This window comes from Brassica rapa, chromosome A03 (genome assembly GCF_000309985.2).
Source record: "Brassica rapa cultivar Chiifu-401-42 chromosome A03, CAAS_Brap_v3.01, whole genome shotgun sequence".
Lineage (NCBI taxonomy): Eukaryota > Viridiplantae > Streptophyta > Magnoliopsida > Brassicales > Brassicaceae > Brassica > Brassica rapa.
Genome location: NC_024797.2, coordinates 5,326,377 through 5,342,946, shown reverse-complemented (window position 1 = coordinate 5,342,946; position 16,570 = coordinate 5,326,377). Strand labels below are relative to the sequence as shown.

The following is a 16,570-nucleotide window of genomic DNA, read 5'->3' as shown; positions in this document are numbered from 1 at the left end:
ATTAAAAATAATAATATTAATGGCCTTTTATATTCGTACATATATTATAGAGACTTAACAAATATCAAATGTTTTGGGCTTTACTTTATGGACTATCGGCATATGATTGGTTCGTGCATCCACAATGTAGTAATTGAAACTCGTCAAACTAAAAACGGAAATGAAATCTGATTTTATCATATAAAGTAGACTACATTAATTAGTGGTTATGTGTATATTGAGTTGCCATATAAGACTTAATTATTACTTACCAAATTTAGCAATCGTTTCGATGTTAATAATACATCAATAATATTACGTTATTACTTCTTGGAAACTATGGTCGTATACTCCATATGTTATATATGTATTTTTAAAAACTTAACCGTATAAATGACATTTAGTTTATAATTTAATAATATCATTTAATTCCTAGGACTGAAAATGTTTGGTTCAATTCAAGGGATACATTCCAAGCCAGCCTTCACGATGGAAATAGAGCTGATCACAATTCACAAACCTGTAGAATTCAAACTTTGATTACGTTAACAACGAACCATGAAACAACATATAATGGTTCTGTTGCAGTGGTTTAAACTTGTTCGAATATTTCTGTTGACATTCATAATGATCAAGCTTGGTTCACCACTGTTTTTTTGTATGTCTCATTTCTTGATAATAGTTTCTCATGAAAAATAACACTTTTAAAATCAGCTACAAAATCAAATCTATGGTATGCATACTAAAAATTCATATACAAATATTACTCGTTAGTCAAAAAAAAGTCCACCGGTAATGTTCAGAAAAAATGTCCAACAATATTAATATATCGTGATTTATTCTTTGACTTAAAATAAGTAATAAAAATGGTATTTTCTTACTCATAAATATCGTGATTATATCATAAATATAATCAATAGCATATACAATAGATAAGACAAATCACATGTTTTGTAATTAATCTAGTGAATGATGGCTTTTTAGTTTAATGATGTTAAAGAGCCTATTGAATTGACACATCAACACAATTTTGTTCATAACTTACATATTTAAAGTTAGTTTTTAATAATGATATTAAGATTTTGATTCTCCAAAAGGAGTAAGCATTTTTGATAGTGACACAACTAAAAGCTGAATATACATAACTAAGATAATCCAAGGAGAGAGGTTTGGTGATGATGGTCAAATACAATACTACCACGACTACTACATTTTCTGACAGTCTCTTAATGCAAACTAACTTCACTTGGATCCATGGTTTTCGAGTTCCAACATTCTCATACTCCCTGTAGATAGAGAGATACATTATATGAGTAAAGATGATACACCAAAACAGTTTAATAAGAGTACAACAGAGATATGAAGACGAGATACCTCAGCTGTCAATGGAACCATGGATTCCCTGCAACACGTTTCTCAATTGTTAATTTGATTCGCACTATCATCTTTGTTCAATCCAAAGCTATGTGTTAGTTTCAAAGATAGAATACCTTTCGCTGCTCTGATTTTGGGAGGTGTTTACACATTATGGACTCCTGCAAGGATAAAAAAAAACATCATTGTAGAAGGAAATAGATGGCTGAACAAAATGTCTAAGTGGGAAAGTAAAGAAAGAGGACCTGTTCTTGGATTATGCTTCTTGCCTCGACAAGCTGAGCTTCAAGTTCAAGCTCTCTCTCCGTTGCTTCAGAAGTGACAGATGCTCCTTTAGGTGCATCTTGTAACTGAACCATGCGTTCCTTTATTTTTTATCCCACCAAGGGAAATAAGAAGAAAGAAGTTAGTTAGGCACTGACAAAGATTGATATTGCGTAAATGGAAATGGCCGTAATAAAAAAAAAAACCTTTATGGAAGCCATCTTAGTGCGCAAACTTTCTTCTATTTGACCTCTAGCCATACGGAAAGGTAGATCAAAGACATCCTGTGTAATGACTACAATTAGATATTGGCCAATCAATTATCTACCATGAAGAAAGATTCAATCATACCGTCTTTCCACCCAGTGGAGATTGTGAAGGATCGGCCTCACGTTTCTCGTTGCCAGCCAATGAAGGATTAGCTGACCCGTTTGGAGCGTTTAAGAAATCACGCATGTCTGTCTGCAATATAACCAAAGACAAAAACTTGCTTATGAATAAACATGTTACCACACTGAGATTAAACCAAGTGTGAAGATAGAGCTTACCTGCATGGATCGAAGCAGTGCTCTTAGGTTTGTGTTCTCAGCCATTAACTCTTGGTTTTTTGCTTCATATGCATCCACCTGCAAGGATGACATTTTTAAAGAAATGACGTTGAAACTCTGCGTAATGTTGATGAATTTTTTATAGTTAAGACTCGTACTATCTTTTTGTAGAAGTCAGTATCAGTCTTCTTGCCATTCCAGGTCCCACGCTGCCTCCCTTCTTTCTGTATACGTACATCAGATTATCAGTCAAGTGGAGAGTCCAACATGCATCATCAAGGATCGAAAAAAACAATAAGGATGCTAGTAAAAGGACCTGTAGCAAATTCATGATCTCCATTCCTGATTTCGATTCTTTCTTTTTCTCCATCAATACTTGATTCAACCGTTCCTGCGAGAGAAACACAATTTATCTTTCATAATGCAGATCAAACATGATAAACAGAAGAGTCACTTCCACGAGAGAGACGATACACAACCTGCAATTTAATGTAATCCTTTTCCTTTTTCTTCATTTCATGGATCTGTTGAGCTTTGACTTGCTATTCAGAGATCGAAAAAAATAAATGTAGACAACCCATCAATAAAGTTTCACCAAGAAAAAGTAGTTAATACAAGCAGCATCAAAAACTAATCAGACCTGGTTACCAATCACCATTCTTTGGAACTCATCTCTCTCCTGCTGCAGCTTTTCAATCTGCGACTTTAAAGCTGCTGTATTTTTCGCTTCCTGCCCAACGAGAATCAATCAAGAGTCTACGCAAGAAAAAAAAGGAAGCCAAATCAGCTGAAACTTGACAAGACTCACAGTCCTAGTAATCGTTGCAATTTCCCTGTCCTTGTGTTGGAGCTGCGCGTCAAGCCTCTCAACTTTAGCTTCAAGTCTAGCTATATCCGATTGTTGTCTACATACAAGAACCATAAGAAAACCATTTAACAGTTACAAGAACCAGAGCAAAAATGTTTTAACATCAAAGTAATACAACTACAACATTTTTGCTAATAAACTAAATACGATAATCTTGAACTCTGTATGTATGTCCATGGAACAAGATCACAAATTTATTGGTTGAGGTAAAATATTATCATAGCTGAAAACAACACTAAATAAGTAAAGAATGACCAATTATCAACCCTCTAAGTGTAAAGGCAAATGAAAAGCATATTGACAAAAAAAAAAAAAAAAAATTGAAAAGCATTCACTCACCTTTGCCTCAGCTCATTAGCAGATTCTCTGAACTCCAAGTCACGTTGTCGCTGCTGAAGCAACGAGTACATGCAATTACAGGTCCTCGAGATAGAAACCTAATCAACAATAAACCGTCACCACAACAGATGATTGCAGGATTAATAGACGAATCAAACAAACAATTAAATACACACCGGATCCTTGGAGAAGAGATCGAGCGAAGCCGGGAATCCAAACGTAACCATCGTCTGGTTCAAGTACTTTGCACAGTGCTCCAGATTGTCAACGTTCGCGAATGTGTAATCCCTTCTCAAATACCAACACACACACAAAATCATAAACCCCTAACTATTTGGAGAATATATAAAACCCTAAGGAGGGAGGGAGAAGAGAACTAACCCCGTCGCGGACTGATGCAACACCTGTGAGGCAAGCAAGAAACGAAATGAATCACATATAAAGAGAGAGAACGCATCGGGAGAGAGAGAGAGAGAGAGAGTAATCTTACTTTGGGATCGAACTCAGCATCAGTCGGCGGCATTTTCGAATGAAAGCAACGGCGTGAGGCGACGATGAATCACAAGAACAGATCTAATCGAGAGAGAGAGAGAGAGCGAAAATAAATTCGAAAATCAAATTATCTGAAACGGAATGTTTCTGGAGAATTGCAGAAAAAAAGGTTTAATTAAAAGTTTAAAACCTCTCTCTCTTTCTTTGCTTTTTGTTTCAGTAATAATCGAAACTAGATTTTGATCCGCGCAGGCGCGCGGGTGTATATTTTGAAAAATATGTTGATATTTGTTTTTCATGTAATTATTAGGATTTGGAAAAATGAATCCGAGGAACATAACCGATACCGATCCAAAAATATAGTACCAAACCCAAACATAAATTGATTAAATATTCTAATTATTCAAAATTTTGTTATTTAGAGAACTGAATTTGATCCGAACCGAAGTATTTGGGTATCCGAATTTATCTAAAAATAGATTTATATACTTATATATATTAATTATTTTTAGATTTAACGTATATAAAACATCAAAAATGATACTTTTAAATTAGTTTAAATACTTGAAAATATATATAGATAGTCAAAAGTAAATATCTGAAATAGTTAAAGTATACTCAAATCACCAAAAATACTTAAAATAATTATTGATTTCGTATCCAAAATTTTAAATCAAGCCAATTGATATGTTAAGCTTAAGTATTATGACATATGTTATTCAAATTTATACGTAATATATTATTTTATTTATACATTTTGAGAAATTTAAAATATATAATGATTTAAGACTTTAAAAATAATTTAAATTAGTTATCCAAACCCAAACCAAACCCGCAAAGATCCAAATCGAACTCAAACCAAAATTTAGAAACATTCTAATAAGGCTGAAATCTTTGACCCCGAAAACTCAAAATACAAACCGATCAGAACTAAACCCGTATGGGTATCCAAAAGCCCATCCCTAGTCATTATTATATATCATATTTTATCATCATATAATTAATCGTATTTTATATGTACCATCATATAAGTAATCATATAATTAATAGCATTTTATACATACCATCATATAAATAATTACATATATTATATTTTTAAAATTTAATATGAAATATGAAAACCATAATTTGAGTTGGTATTTCAAATTGGGCTTTGTATTATATTTTTCTTATATATATTGACAATATTTTTTTATAATGGTTATTGAAAAATAGTTTAGTAAAATTCCATTTTTGAATATATGTATATTTTTGAATCAATTTTTGATATAAATCAAATTTGAATTATTATTTTGATTTGAAATATGTATATAAAGTTTAAATTTTGTTTTATGGTTAGTTTAGAAAAAATTTTTTTAGGGAATTAGATTGACCCATTTTGGTATATTTTAAAAGTGGCCTAGATAACTTTCAATTTTTTAAAAAAACATAAGCCCATTACTTTTTTTTCTTAATACTACTATCTTTGTTTTCAAACAAAAATATTTTTTTTAAAAGACTGCAATCCATGTTTCCAAACACTCTAAATTTTTAAAAGTCCTATTCAAGTTTCCAGACACTCTAGTTTTGTACTTGAGTTTTAATAAGATAGACTAGAGATTGACCCGCACGCCCGTGCGGGTGTTAATTTTTACGGTTTTATAAATTATTTGTTATTTTATCATTAGTGTTATATATTTAAGATGTGTCGTCGTATAACTAATTGTATTCAAAATATTTGGTTTGAATCGGGTAATAAGATTATTTTTGGTACAAATATACACTCTTTTGAGATACATTGGTTAATTAAATATTTTTATATTTCTACACATCAAAATCAAAATCATTCAGACCCGAGAGGATCCAACTCAAGCATCATACATAAATTTATAATATCCAAGTGGCGCCTAATTTAAAAATCCAAAAAAATTAATCCCGAAAGAAACAACTTGTACCTCAATGAGTATCCGAATGTCCATACTTAACTGATTTTGCAAATAGATTAAAAAGGAAACTCTTTCTATATATTTGGCAAAAATAAGAAAAATAGAAAGAATTTTTTATTTAATAAAATAGTTATATGAAGTGAAACATTAAGTGATAATAAATATAATACTTTTTAATTATTTTGATTTAAATTATTATCTTGTTCATATAAACTATGCCTTTGAATTATGTGTTTTGCTATGTAATTTTTCACCAATTGGAACTAAGACAAAAGAAAGTTTTAGTAAAACATATTAAACCAAACTATTAACCATATGCAAAACTCGGTTATCTTACATTTTTATTTTTTTTTATAATTGCACAAAGTTAATATTGATTAACTAATAAATAAAAATCTACATTATTACTTTTACGGTAAATATAATTAATGATGTAATATATTGTTAAAGTAATATAATTAATGAAATTACTAAAATAAAACTATACTTATATTTTTATACATTAATATTTGTTTTTCATAATTAGTGTTTTATATTTTATATATGTCGTAATATAACTAATTGTATTCAAAAGATCCGGATCGAATCAGATAATATGGTTATTTTTGGTACAAATATCCAAACCCGTTTCAAATACATTGGTTATTTAGATATTTTAGGGTCATATACATCAGAACCAAACTCATCCAGACTCAAAAGGATTCAACTCAAAACCTACACATAAATTTATAATATTCAAGGAGTGAGTAATTTTAAAACAAAATAAAACGATACCCGAAAGGAACGACTCGTACCTAAGTGGATATTTAGTGTTCATGCCTAACTGATTTTATAAACTAATATAAATGATATTTTTTATGTGTTTTGCTAAATTAAGTGAAACTGAAAGAGTTTTTTTATTTAGTAAGCAATTATATTGAGTGAAAAATTAAGTGACAATGAATGTAATTCATTTTTATTATTTTGATTTAAGTTATGATTTTATTCACTAAACATGTTTTTGAATTATGTTTTTGGCTACGTAATTTTCCACTGATTGAAAAAAAAAATGTTATAGTATAACAAATTAAAACAAACGCTTAACCTTATGCAAAACTCAGTTATTTTACTTTTTTGATTTTATAATTGACACAAAACTAATATTGATTAACTACTAAATAAAATCTACACTATTATTATTATGGTAATATAATTAATGATGTGAAATATTGTTAAGACAATATAATTAATATGAGTGAAATATGGAAATACAATTAATGTAGTACTGCTATCTTCGTTTCCAAACAATTTTCAGTTATAGTACTATTCATGTTTCCAAACATTACTAAAGTGTACTTGAGTTTTAATAATATAGATGATTTTTCTTTTTTAATTATGAGCTCTCATTTGCTGATGGTGGTGACTGTGATTCATCTTTAAGCAAGGAGAAACATGGGCCCACGCAGTTTAAATTGGATATAATGGGCCTATGTAAGGCCCAAATTGGTGATGTTTTTGACTTTTCTGTGCTAATGTAGATGAATGAACACATTGACAAAATGAGTATCATTGTATAGGAATAGGATAGGATAGGAGATAAGGAAGGAGCAAAAAACACTTATTATATTGCTACAAATGAACCTCGAAGATATAGTGAGCTATAAGAAATCAAATACATAATCAACCAAGAAGACATGAAACCGTATTCTTGTACATAATCAAGACAAAGAAATCACCAGTTCATGCATCTAGAACAACACTCCACCAAAACGCCCGGACAAAAGAACATAAATATCATGCATGTGACAAAGCGGGAAAGACAAAAACCACCGTATCCATAAACTTGAAGAGGTCAAAGATATGTGACTAAAAACCTCTCCACCAAAGCAACCTAAAAGCTAAAAGCAATCACAAGGCTAAGGCAAAAAAAGGAGAAAATCCAGCAGAAAAAGACTAAAGAGGCACAACACTTGAGCTAAAAAGCTACGTTGAGGCGACTGAAACAAAAAAAAAATTAGAAGGAGAGGGCTAAACTAGGGGCGAACTTTATTAAAAATTTGCATACGTATGGTAAGATAACGATCCAAAATTTACTGTTTTATTCAGTCTGTGTCCCAGAGATGATTCAACAGATTTTTCTAGCCTCAGCCTGAGTGTCTTACTCTTATCTAAGGATCTTGTGTCGATTTGATGCTCTCGAACTACCATTCCTGATTCCAGAAACGTAGAGTCCATCTTCTCAGCATCTCTCTGCCATTCAATGAAACAGAAAAGAATTAAAGGGTTAAAGATAGGAAGATATCTCTAGTTTCAAGTCAGAAACGAGAGATTTCCACTTAAATACATTTGAGTTGCCAATACGTCCAAAGAAAACAACGAAATATGTAATTTACGGCACCCCTTCAGGCATGCATTACCGTTAGAGAATCAGAGAACAAAGTGAGAAGCATGCATCACCGTTAGAGAATCAGAAAACAAAGTGAGAAGCATGCAATAAACTTCCATTGCAATTTGCAAATCATTATCAATATCATGAAATGCAAAGGATTTCTTACAGACCGCAATATCATGATGACTTGTTTATAGAATGTTTATAAACTAAAGACAAGCAAATATGAGTTTTTTTAAATATCACATATACACAAGAGGAGAAATATGAAAGAACTTGACTTGCTGCAGCCCATCCCCCCTCCAAAAAAAATCTGAATAAATATCACTCAAACATCCTGTGTAGCACCATAGATCACCTAACTCCACAAATCCCCTCCCCTGTGATCACGAACTCGCAAGAAGAAGCAGGCAAATAAGGTGAGAAAACAATGTCAAACCGTCTCCTAGCTCTTCTAGACACATAACTCGAACCGCTCCTCTCATCATCCTCCCTTCTCTCTTGACAGATACTATCATCACTTCGTGAGATGAAAACTCTAGAGTTCACACAGTTAGCCCAAGCCAAACCCAAAGCAGGAACAACTCGTCTCCCAGACGAATACAAACACCTCAAATTCCCAATCCTCAACCCACTCAACCCATCAGAAGACTCAACAAAATCAGTAACCTGATTCGTAATCACCACAGCCAAACCAAACTTATTCGCCAGCTGCTTCAACTTCCCAGATATCTTGAAAAAACAAGAAGCTCTCTTCCTGAGATCAGACGGCGTGTTCTCAAACTCCGATCTGAACAACGCCGCGACGGAATCAAGCACAATCAGCTTCAGAGGAAGCCTCGTTTTCGAGTTTTTAACAAAAGATTCTATCTTAGACATTACGTCGAACAGGTGGTCTACATTGTGGACGTTTTGTATAAACACATGATCGCATGGATTATCGTTGTGGTCCGCGTAGATACTAGGGTTCGATAGGTGAAACGATCGCGAGAGCTGGTGAAGACGGCGGAACGGGAAGGGAAACTCGGAGTGGAGATAGAGAGCTGAGCCGTCGAGTCCGCCGTTTGAAATCGGAAGCTGGGCGCAGAGCGAGAGCTGAAGGCAGAGCTGTGTTTTCCCGCAGCCGCTCTCCGCTACGATTTCGGTTAGAGAGTCGCAGGGGAATCCGCCGTGGAGACATGCGTCGAGGGTTTCGCAGCCGGTGGTTAGCTTCAGGCTCGTCGTCGGCGATTGTGAGAGGAGGCTCCGCGGCTTCATTTTCCCATTTCACCGCCAAAAGCTATCATTTCAAATAGAAAAACAAAAGTAAAAGTTGTTCTTCAATTGGGCTTTTCAAAACTTACGCCCAAAAAGGTTGAAAGTGGTGTAGTAAACAATGCCGTATCATGGACCCTTTTTTTATTTGATTGCTTGGAGAAGCCACTGGGTTACTTGATTTGTTCTCTTAAAAATTTTATCGTTTTTCTTTGTCGTGGATCGTCCAGAGAGAACAACAAAGCATCATATCTACTTAAATTACGTCAAAAACGAGATAAAAAGCATGGATTTGTTTGCTCTTGTTCTTCAAATCCACAAGTTGAACAATAATGGATTTCACTTTAGATTTAAATTCCATCAAAATATTTGTATTCAAAATATTATTAACCGAAACATACAAAACCCAAATGGGCCTTGATGCTGAAACCAGAAACCTGAAAAGTGGAAAACAGTTTCTCTTCAATTAGGCCTATGTTCCAGCTCAGTTTTAAGCCCAAAACAGTAAAACAAGAATAATGCAGCAAACGATGTCGTTTTCACGAATATCACATTCTTTACCATTTCTTTCTTCTTCTTCCCCGATTGTTCTCAGATCTGATGATACTCTAAATGATTAATCGAACCGAGGCTACATCGAGATTGAAGATTCGCGAGCTATAGAATCTCACAGATCAAATTCGAATCGCGATCATGTCGTGCTTAGCCTTAGCTCTTCAACCGGTTAACGGATCTGACATTCTACTCCAAACCAGAGAATGGTTCCCGCCGGCGAGAGCCCTAATCGCTCTCTCCTACTTCCGCCAAACGCGTCAAGCCTTCTCCTCCTCAAAGCAGCAACAACCTCCTTCCAATCGCAAACACACTCAACCTTCCTCCTCATCCTCCTCCTCCGCCGCAGATCCCGACGACGCAGCCGCCGCGGAATTCGTAGGCGACGATCCCCTCGCTGCTTCCAACGGACAAGTAATCGTCGGCGTGGAGAGCAAGTACCGCGTCGTCTACCGACTCGTGAACTCGATCTACATCCTCGGCGTAACCGTCGCGGATCACGACAACTCGATCAACGTCTTCGAGTGTATCCACATCGTGAACCAGGCCGTTAGCGTTATCGTAACCGCCTGCCGTGGAGTCGAGGTGACTCCCGAGAAGCTTGGGAGGAAGTACGCTGAGGTTTACATGGCGCTTGACATTGTCTTGCGTGGGGTTAGTAACATTCGTCTTGCAGCGATGCTTGGCGCTATGCACGGAGATGGAATCGCGAAGATGGTTCATTCGGCTTTGGATACGGAGAATAAGATCAGAGGAGCTGATAGCTGGATGGCGGTGGAGTCTCACGCCGCGGAGCATCAAGCTGCTGTGAACGCGTTCTCAAACGCGAGATTCGAGTTGCCGGCGGAGACTATCGCTGCTGGTGATGAAATGGCTGCGAGCTTGGCTCCTGTGGTGCAAGAAACAGAGCAGGTGAAGGAAGAGCCGGAGGTGGAGAATAAAGATCCTTTCGCGGCGAGTGAGGAGATCAATAAGGAGAAAGAACTTGTAGGCGGGTTCAAGAAGACGAAGGATCCTTCCTCGCAGGATCTGACTCTGGCTTTGGCGGGACTTGAGGTGACTACATTGCCTCCAGCGGAAGCAACGCAGTCTACACACATCAATGTGGAAGGGTTCGAAGGGGAGTACGGTGGGATTGCGTTCAGCAACGAGCAGGCGACGATTGGAGAGACTTTTGAATCGTTTAGTGATGCTTGGGGAGGTGGGTTGGATCCTTCGGAGTTTATGGGACCAAAGAAGATTCAAAAGAAGGAAGGACTCGGCGGGCTTGAGCTCTTGCACACCAGTGATCCCAAGGCAGTGGAGGGCAAAGATGGAGGTAATGTCGATAACCTTGTTAAGAAGCCTGAGATGAAAGGTCCTGAAATGTATATCTCTGAGGAAATTAGAACCGAGTTTAGAGAATCATTGCTTGCTAGAGTAGGACTAATGGGTGTCATCTACTTAAAAACAATGCCGCCTAAAGGCTCTGGTGAAGAGAAAGAAACCGAGTTCTCGTTCCGTGTTGAAGGTACTACTCCTGTTAAGAGATTCTCTATGCAGAGTTCTCGGATAAGTAGCTTAGGGAACGGTTTGTTTCACGTGAGAACCGCTCCGTCAGAGGAACCAATCCCTATCTTGAAGTATAGTTTGCAACCTAAGCTAACACCTTTGCCTCTTAGAGTCCGAATGGTGAAACGTGTCAGTGGGACTTTACTCTCGCTGATGATACAATACGTATCAAGCCCGGACCTACCTCAGCCTCTGAAAGACGTCGACTTTATTCTGAAACTCCCTGTTGATCCCACGTTGCTTAAGGTTTCTCCGAAGGCGATACTGAACAGAACTGATCGAGAACTGAAATGGCAAGTCCCTGAGATTCCTCTCAATGGAAGTCCCGGGAGGCTAAGAGCGCGGATGCCTTTAGACTCAGATAACAGCGAGGAAGAACCGGAGATCATCTGCTATGTGAAGTTCTCTGTTCAGGGAAAGAGTTCTTTGTCTGGTATCAGTTTACGCCCAGCTGCTGAGGGGAATATGGATTTCTATGAGGTAGATCACAAGTTCGAAACCGGAGTCTACATGTGCAATTGATAAAGTTTCTTTTAAGAGAGTTTCATTTGTTTATAATTTTTTTCAAATGTTATAATGAGTTTGGCCGTTGTTGGGAGTTAATTCTGTTTTTTTTTCATGTAAGGTTTTGTGTACTTGTGTATCTTGACATCTACTCATTGTTATGTTATCTGTTTTTATCACATTTTTTTTTACATTTAGTTTTAATTATCATTACTGGAATATGTTATACAATATTAAGTTTATCAAATATACTTGGTAAAATTCTTCCAGTTTGTTAATCATTTGCAAACGATAGTTATATAAAATTATTTGAATAATTGTAGTTTTGTTGAAATGATAAGCTATTTTATCCCATAAAGGCAACATACAAACTATTTTGAAATGGTTTATCTCTAAATATTATTACTAATTATTACATTGCGAAAAATAAGCATAACAAATGCAAAATGTGCCATGTGTGTGTGCAAGTTTACATGTATAAGAACAAAAAAAACTGATCATGAGGATGTTTTGGTTAATGACATTTGCTCTATGGGTTTACGCCTTTGCATGGTCTATTGGTCTCAATAATAAGGCTTTGTTGAAGGGTCGTAACCCCAGAAACGATTTACATTTCTTTTCTTTTAAAAATATGAAACCACTATACCAGCGAAATCCATCAATGATAAATGTCATTCTTAGGTCAAATATCCACCATGTCATTTCTTTATTTAAAAAAAAAAAAAAATAATGTCGTGTATATTGAGCACCAATTGCAATCCGTCCTAACTACGGTTTACAAAAATAAAACAATAACAAGATTTTACAAATTTGTGTTTTATTCTAGAGTGATGTCTAGTGGTCAAGTTGATTATAAGAAATCAATTGAATAATAACAGAACTATTTTAAAACCTTAAAGTGAGTACAAGCGGTGTGATACTAAACACAAACCTCTAAAGAGATGAAAACCGAGATTTTGAGCAACTTGATCTACCAAATCGTTAATTTAAGTCTTTAACACTTCACTTTTGATTAAAAGAACATATAAAAACGTGTGTTCATTGACATATAAGAACCTACGCATATTAATATTATAGTGGAAAGATGATTATAAACTCCATACCTAATAATACATGACAGCTATATTGTCACCACACAAAACTACCAATTATAACAATCACAGGATTAACAAATGGCATTGCATGCGTTACATGAAGGTTGCAAGATGTCTGAAAACGTTTGAAGTTATCCAGTATCGTCTTAATGCGAGAATCATGTGTACTTTAGAGCTTTAGGTACTATAATAATCAGTTTGATCCCTTATCATATATGAAAAGACAATTGTAGTTATTGTGCTTTTAATATTTTAGCAATTGAGTTAAATCCTCGAGACTGGATAACTTATGTTTGAAAATATGTTTTGGAAGTTTGAATTGGTTGAACTTTCAGATATTACAATATTTCAAACTATAGAGATTTCAAATATCTTGACTTAGACAATAGACTTTAAAAAGATTAGTTTGAATCGGTTGTTTCAGATGTTATAATATTTTAAAATATATCTCCGAGTTATGATATAGTTTCAGTCATGGTTGGCTTACACTTAGTTTTAAGCAAAGTACATATCCAAATTCTTGTATAGGTTTTTGATAAATTCCGTCAATATTTTCTTAAATCATATAAACTTGTTGAGTAAAAATAACAATAATACTTTGATAATCAAACCGTGATTGTACATGATACAATAGCCATTATAAAACGAATCACCTGGTAGAATCATGTACATATATGGTTATATAACTGAGTAGCGTTTGAAACAAAACGCATATTATACATATGTTTTAATTTAAACTTAGGAGGATTCTCGATTTCAATCAAAAATTTCGCAGTAATATAAGAATGTATACTTTACATACTATAATTATTGACAACACATGGTTAAAATTTGACTAATTTTTGGCCCAGTATTATTTTGCAATTGACAATGCTAATTAATGAGATCAACCTTTTTGCATTTCCCATTCACATTCCCCACAGACAATATCCTCATCAACCACTTGCCTTATTGACCACCTTTGTGAGACTTTTCCATCACTTTCTTTTAGTTAAAACTTTCACAACTCTAACATGTTCTTGCTATGTCACTTTCACGGTTTCATCTACCACTTCAACAACCAAAATCAAAAAGAGAAAACCCATCAAATAAAGAAAAGAAGAAAGATAACAAGTTTTCACCATTTTGTTCTACATTGTTTATTTTGAATCCTCTCTAATCTTTACAAGCATTGTCCTCAAGCTCAGTTTCATCTTCAACATTATCACCATCTTCATTTTGACTATCTATAGCCCTCTTCTCTTCTTCCTCCACAATTTCCAACTCCCTCAAATTTCCACTTTGACCCCTCAACTTCCCACCTTTCACATTTCTCTCCCATCTACTCTTCAACTCCACCAACAACTCCCTAACCGCCTTCTCCTTATCCCTCCTATTCCTGATCAAAGCCTCACTTACATCCGCAGGCGTCATCTCCGCCTTCTCCACCACTCTCTCCATCTCCTTCAAAACGTCGTCGCCCACATCTTCCTCCTCATACCCTAAATAGTTCCTCAACAAAATCTTCAACGACGGGAAGTCACAGTAACTCATGCACACATGCATGTCCATCCTCCCACTTCTAAGCAACGCAGGATCAAGCTTCTCTATATGATTCGTCGTAAAGACAAAGATCCTCTCGCTTCCACAACAAGACCAAAGCCCATCCGTAAAGTTCAACAAACCCGACAACGTTATCGTGTTCCCATTACCAGACTCTTCACCCGAACCCGACCCAATTCGTGTTTCAGAGCCGATCCTGAGATTTTGGTGGTCTTAAACGATTTAGTAAAAATAAATTTTAAAATAATTATTAAAACTAATATTTCACTTGCCTATGTTCAGAACCGGCTTTGAGTCCACTGCTCTTATTCCGGTTCGTCAAGTTGATCGAACAGTCGATGTCTTCGATCACTATTATCGACTTAGAACTCGTTTTCATCAGCAGTTTCCTCAACTCCGAGTTGCTATGCACCTCAGTGAGTTCAAGATCGTAAATATCATAGCCTAGATAATTCGCCATGGCAGCGATCATACTAGACTTACCAGTACCAGGTGGCCCATACAGCAAGTAACCTCTCTTCCAAGCCCTACCCGTCTTCTGATAAAACATTTGACCTAACACGAAATCCTTAAGATCATCCATGATCTCTTGCTTCTTTGTCGGATCCATCGCAAGAGTCTCGAACGTGCTCGGATGCTTGAAAGGAACAGACTCCCAAGGATGTCCCCTCGAGTCCAGAGACCCGCCTCGCGTGTTCGTGTAAAGCAACCGGTCCTGGTTCTTCCGACGGATCTCGTTTGCTTTCTCCACGATGTAATCAAGATAAGAGTTTAAGATCAACGTTTTGTCTCTCTTCTTGATACGGAGAGTGAACCCGCGTTTCTCCTCGGGCAACGGTCTCCACGCGAACGTCTGAGTTTGTCGTTGAGTGACGACGTGTTCCCAGAGGACGGTGGCGTTGTTGAAAGTGTCGACGATGGAGTCGTTGTTGGAGAGACCGAACGTGATGGAGGAGGAGTTGACGGCGCGGGTGAGGCTTAAACGGTTGCCGGCGATGGAGACGGAGGTGCTGAGGTAGAGCTGGACGGCGTTGTAGAGCTCGTTGGTGTTGACGCCGTCGAGCTCCGTTATGTCGAAGTAGCAGTAGGAGGAGAAGAGGTGGAAGGTTCGGTTGAAGAGTTTGAGGAAGGCGAAACGGAGCTCCGGTGGGATTATTGATTGCATTAGGCTTTGGCAGAAAGCGAAGACGCCGAGGAGTGATGCTAGTGATGTCCAGTACTCTTTCATTTTTTTTGTTTCTTTAGAGATCAAAGTTAAGAGAGAAGCTTCAAAAGGGTGAAGAGAAAACAGAGGATTTCTTGAGAAGGTGTGAAAGAAGAATAAAAAAAAAAAGTGAAAGCTTTGGGATATTAAGAAGAGATGGTCTCTTTCAATTTATAATAAGAGTTCTTTTTTAATTTTTTTGACAAATTTCTCGAGAAAACTTTACAGAGAAAGTTAAATAAAAAGGATTTGTTCAGAAAATATAAATGTAAGGCTATGATAGTGACAAAGGCAAAGAGGTTAGTTAAGGAACAAGTGTAAAATGAAAAGAAGAAAAACAAATTTGGGTTTTGTAACTTTCTTTGAGTTTAAGACTTGCTGATTTGAGTGATTTATGATGGTCAAGATTTGTTTGGGACTATTTTTTCTCTTTATTATTGATCAAAATTTTCTTATGTTTTTAAAAAATGAATCAGTGTTTACTATGAAAGTTTAGATATTGTTAAACCGTTAAAAAGTTGTCTGCTTTTAAGATTAGTCTCATAGGAAAGAAATTTATAAAATATGGAAGTAGCTTTCAATTATGTAAAACGTAAGTATATTCAAGGCTGAGGTGGTAAAAAACTGAAAACTGATGCATATCACATATCACTTCGTTTGTTTTGCTTTAGATTATTTAGGCAGTAAAGATAATAGAAAAGACTAGCTAGAT

At 35.8% G+C, this 16,570-nt stretch overlaps 4 protein-coding genes across 4 annotated transcripts; 1 reads left to right on the top strand and 3 right to left on the bottom strand.

The window, feature by feature from the left end:
* Positions 1 to 1,027: 1,027 nt before the first annotated feature.
* Positions 1,028 to 7,163, bottom strand: LOC103856755 (afadin- and alpha-actinin-binding protein). Its single transcript, XM_009133882.3, has 17 exons — positions 7,145 to 7,163; positions 3,863 to 4,096; positions 3,754 to 3,776; positions 3,549 to 3,660; positions 3,373 to 3,470; positions 2,974 to 3,070; positions 2,806 to 2,895; positions 2,645 to 2,707; positions 2,482 to 2,556; positions 2,324 to 2,389; positions 2,166 to 2,243; positions 1,969 to 2,079; positions 1,824 to 1,901; positions 1,599 to 1,718; positions 1,470 to 1,514; positions 1,354 to 1,381; positions 1,028 to 1,265 (listed from the first exon to the last, which is right to left on the bottom strand). The coding sequence occupies exons 2-16, from the start codon at positions 3,893 to 3,895 to the stop codon at positions 1,355 to 1,357; spliced, it is 1,116 nt and encodes a 371-aa protein (XP_009132130.1). The 5' UTR covers positions 3,896 to 4,096; positions 7,145 to 7,163; the 3' UTR covers positions 1,028 to 1,265; position 1,354.
* A 1,088-nt stretch (positions 7,164 to 8,251) lies between these two features.
* Positions 8,252 to 9,617, bottom strand: LOC103856753 (DNA repair protein XRCC3 homolog). The gene has a single exon (XM_009133879.3). The coding sequence runs from the start codon at positions 9,412 to 9,414 to the stop codon at positions 8,512 to 8,514; it is 903 nt and encodes a 300-aa protein (XP_009132127.2). The 5' UTR covers positions 9,415 to 9,617; the 3' UTR covers positions 8,252 to 8,511.
* A 434-nt stretch (positions 9,618 to 10,051) lies between these two features.
* On the top strand, positions 10,052 to 12,205 carry LOC103856752. The gene has a single exon (XM_009133878.3). The coding sequence runs from the start codon at positions 10,105 to 10,107 to the stop codon at positions 12,034 to 12,036; it is 1,932 nt and encodes a 643-aa protein (XP_009132126.1). The 5' UTR covers positions 10,052 to 10,104; the 3' UTR covers positions 12,037 to 12,205.
* Positions 12,206 to 14,041: 1,836 nt separating this feature from the next.
* Positions 14,042 to 16,435, bottom strand: LOC103856751 (AAA-ATPase At5g57480). Its single transcript, XM_009133877.3, has 2 exons — positions 14,927 to 16,435; positions 14,042 to 14,850 (listed from the first exon to the last, which is right to left on the bottom strand). Exons 1-2 carry the CDS (start codon positions 15,880 to 15,882, stop codon positions 14,268 to 14,270), a joined length of 1,539 nt encoding a protein of 512 aa, XP_009132125.2. The 5' UTR covers positions 15,883 to 16,435; the 3' UTR covers positions 14,042 to 14,267.
* Positions 16,436 to 16,570: the final 135 nt, after the last annotated feature.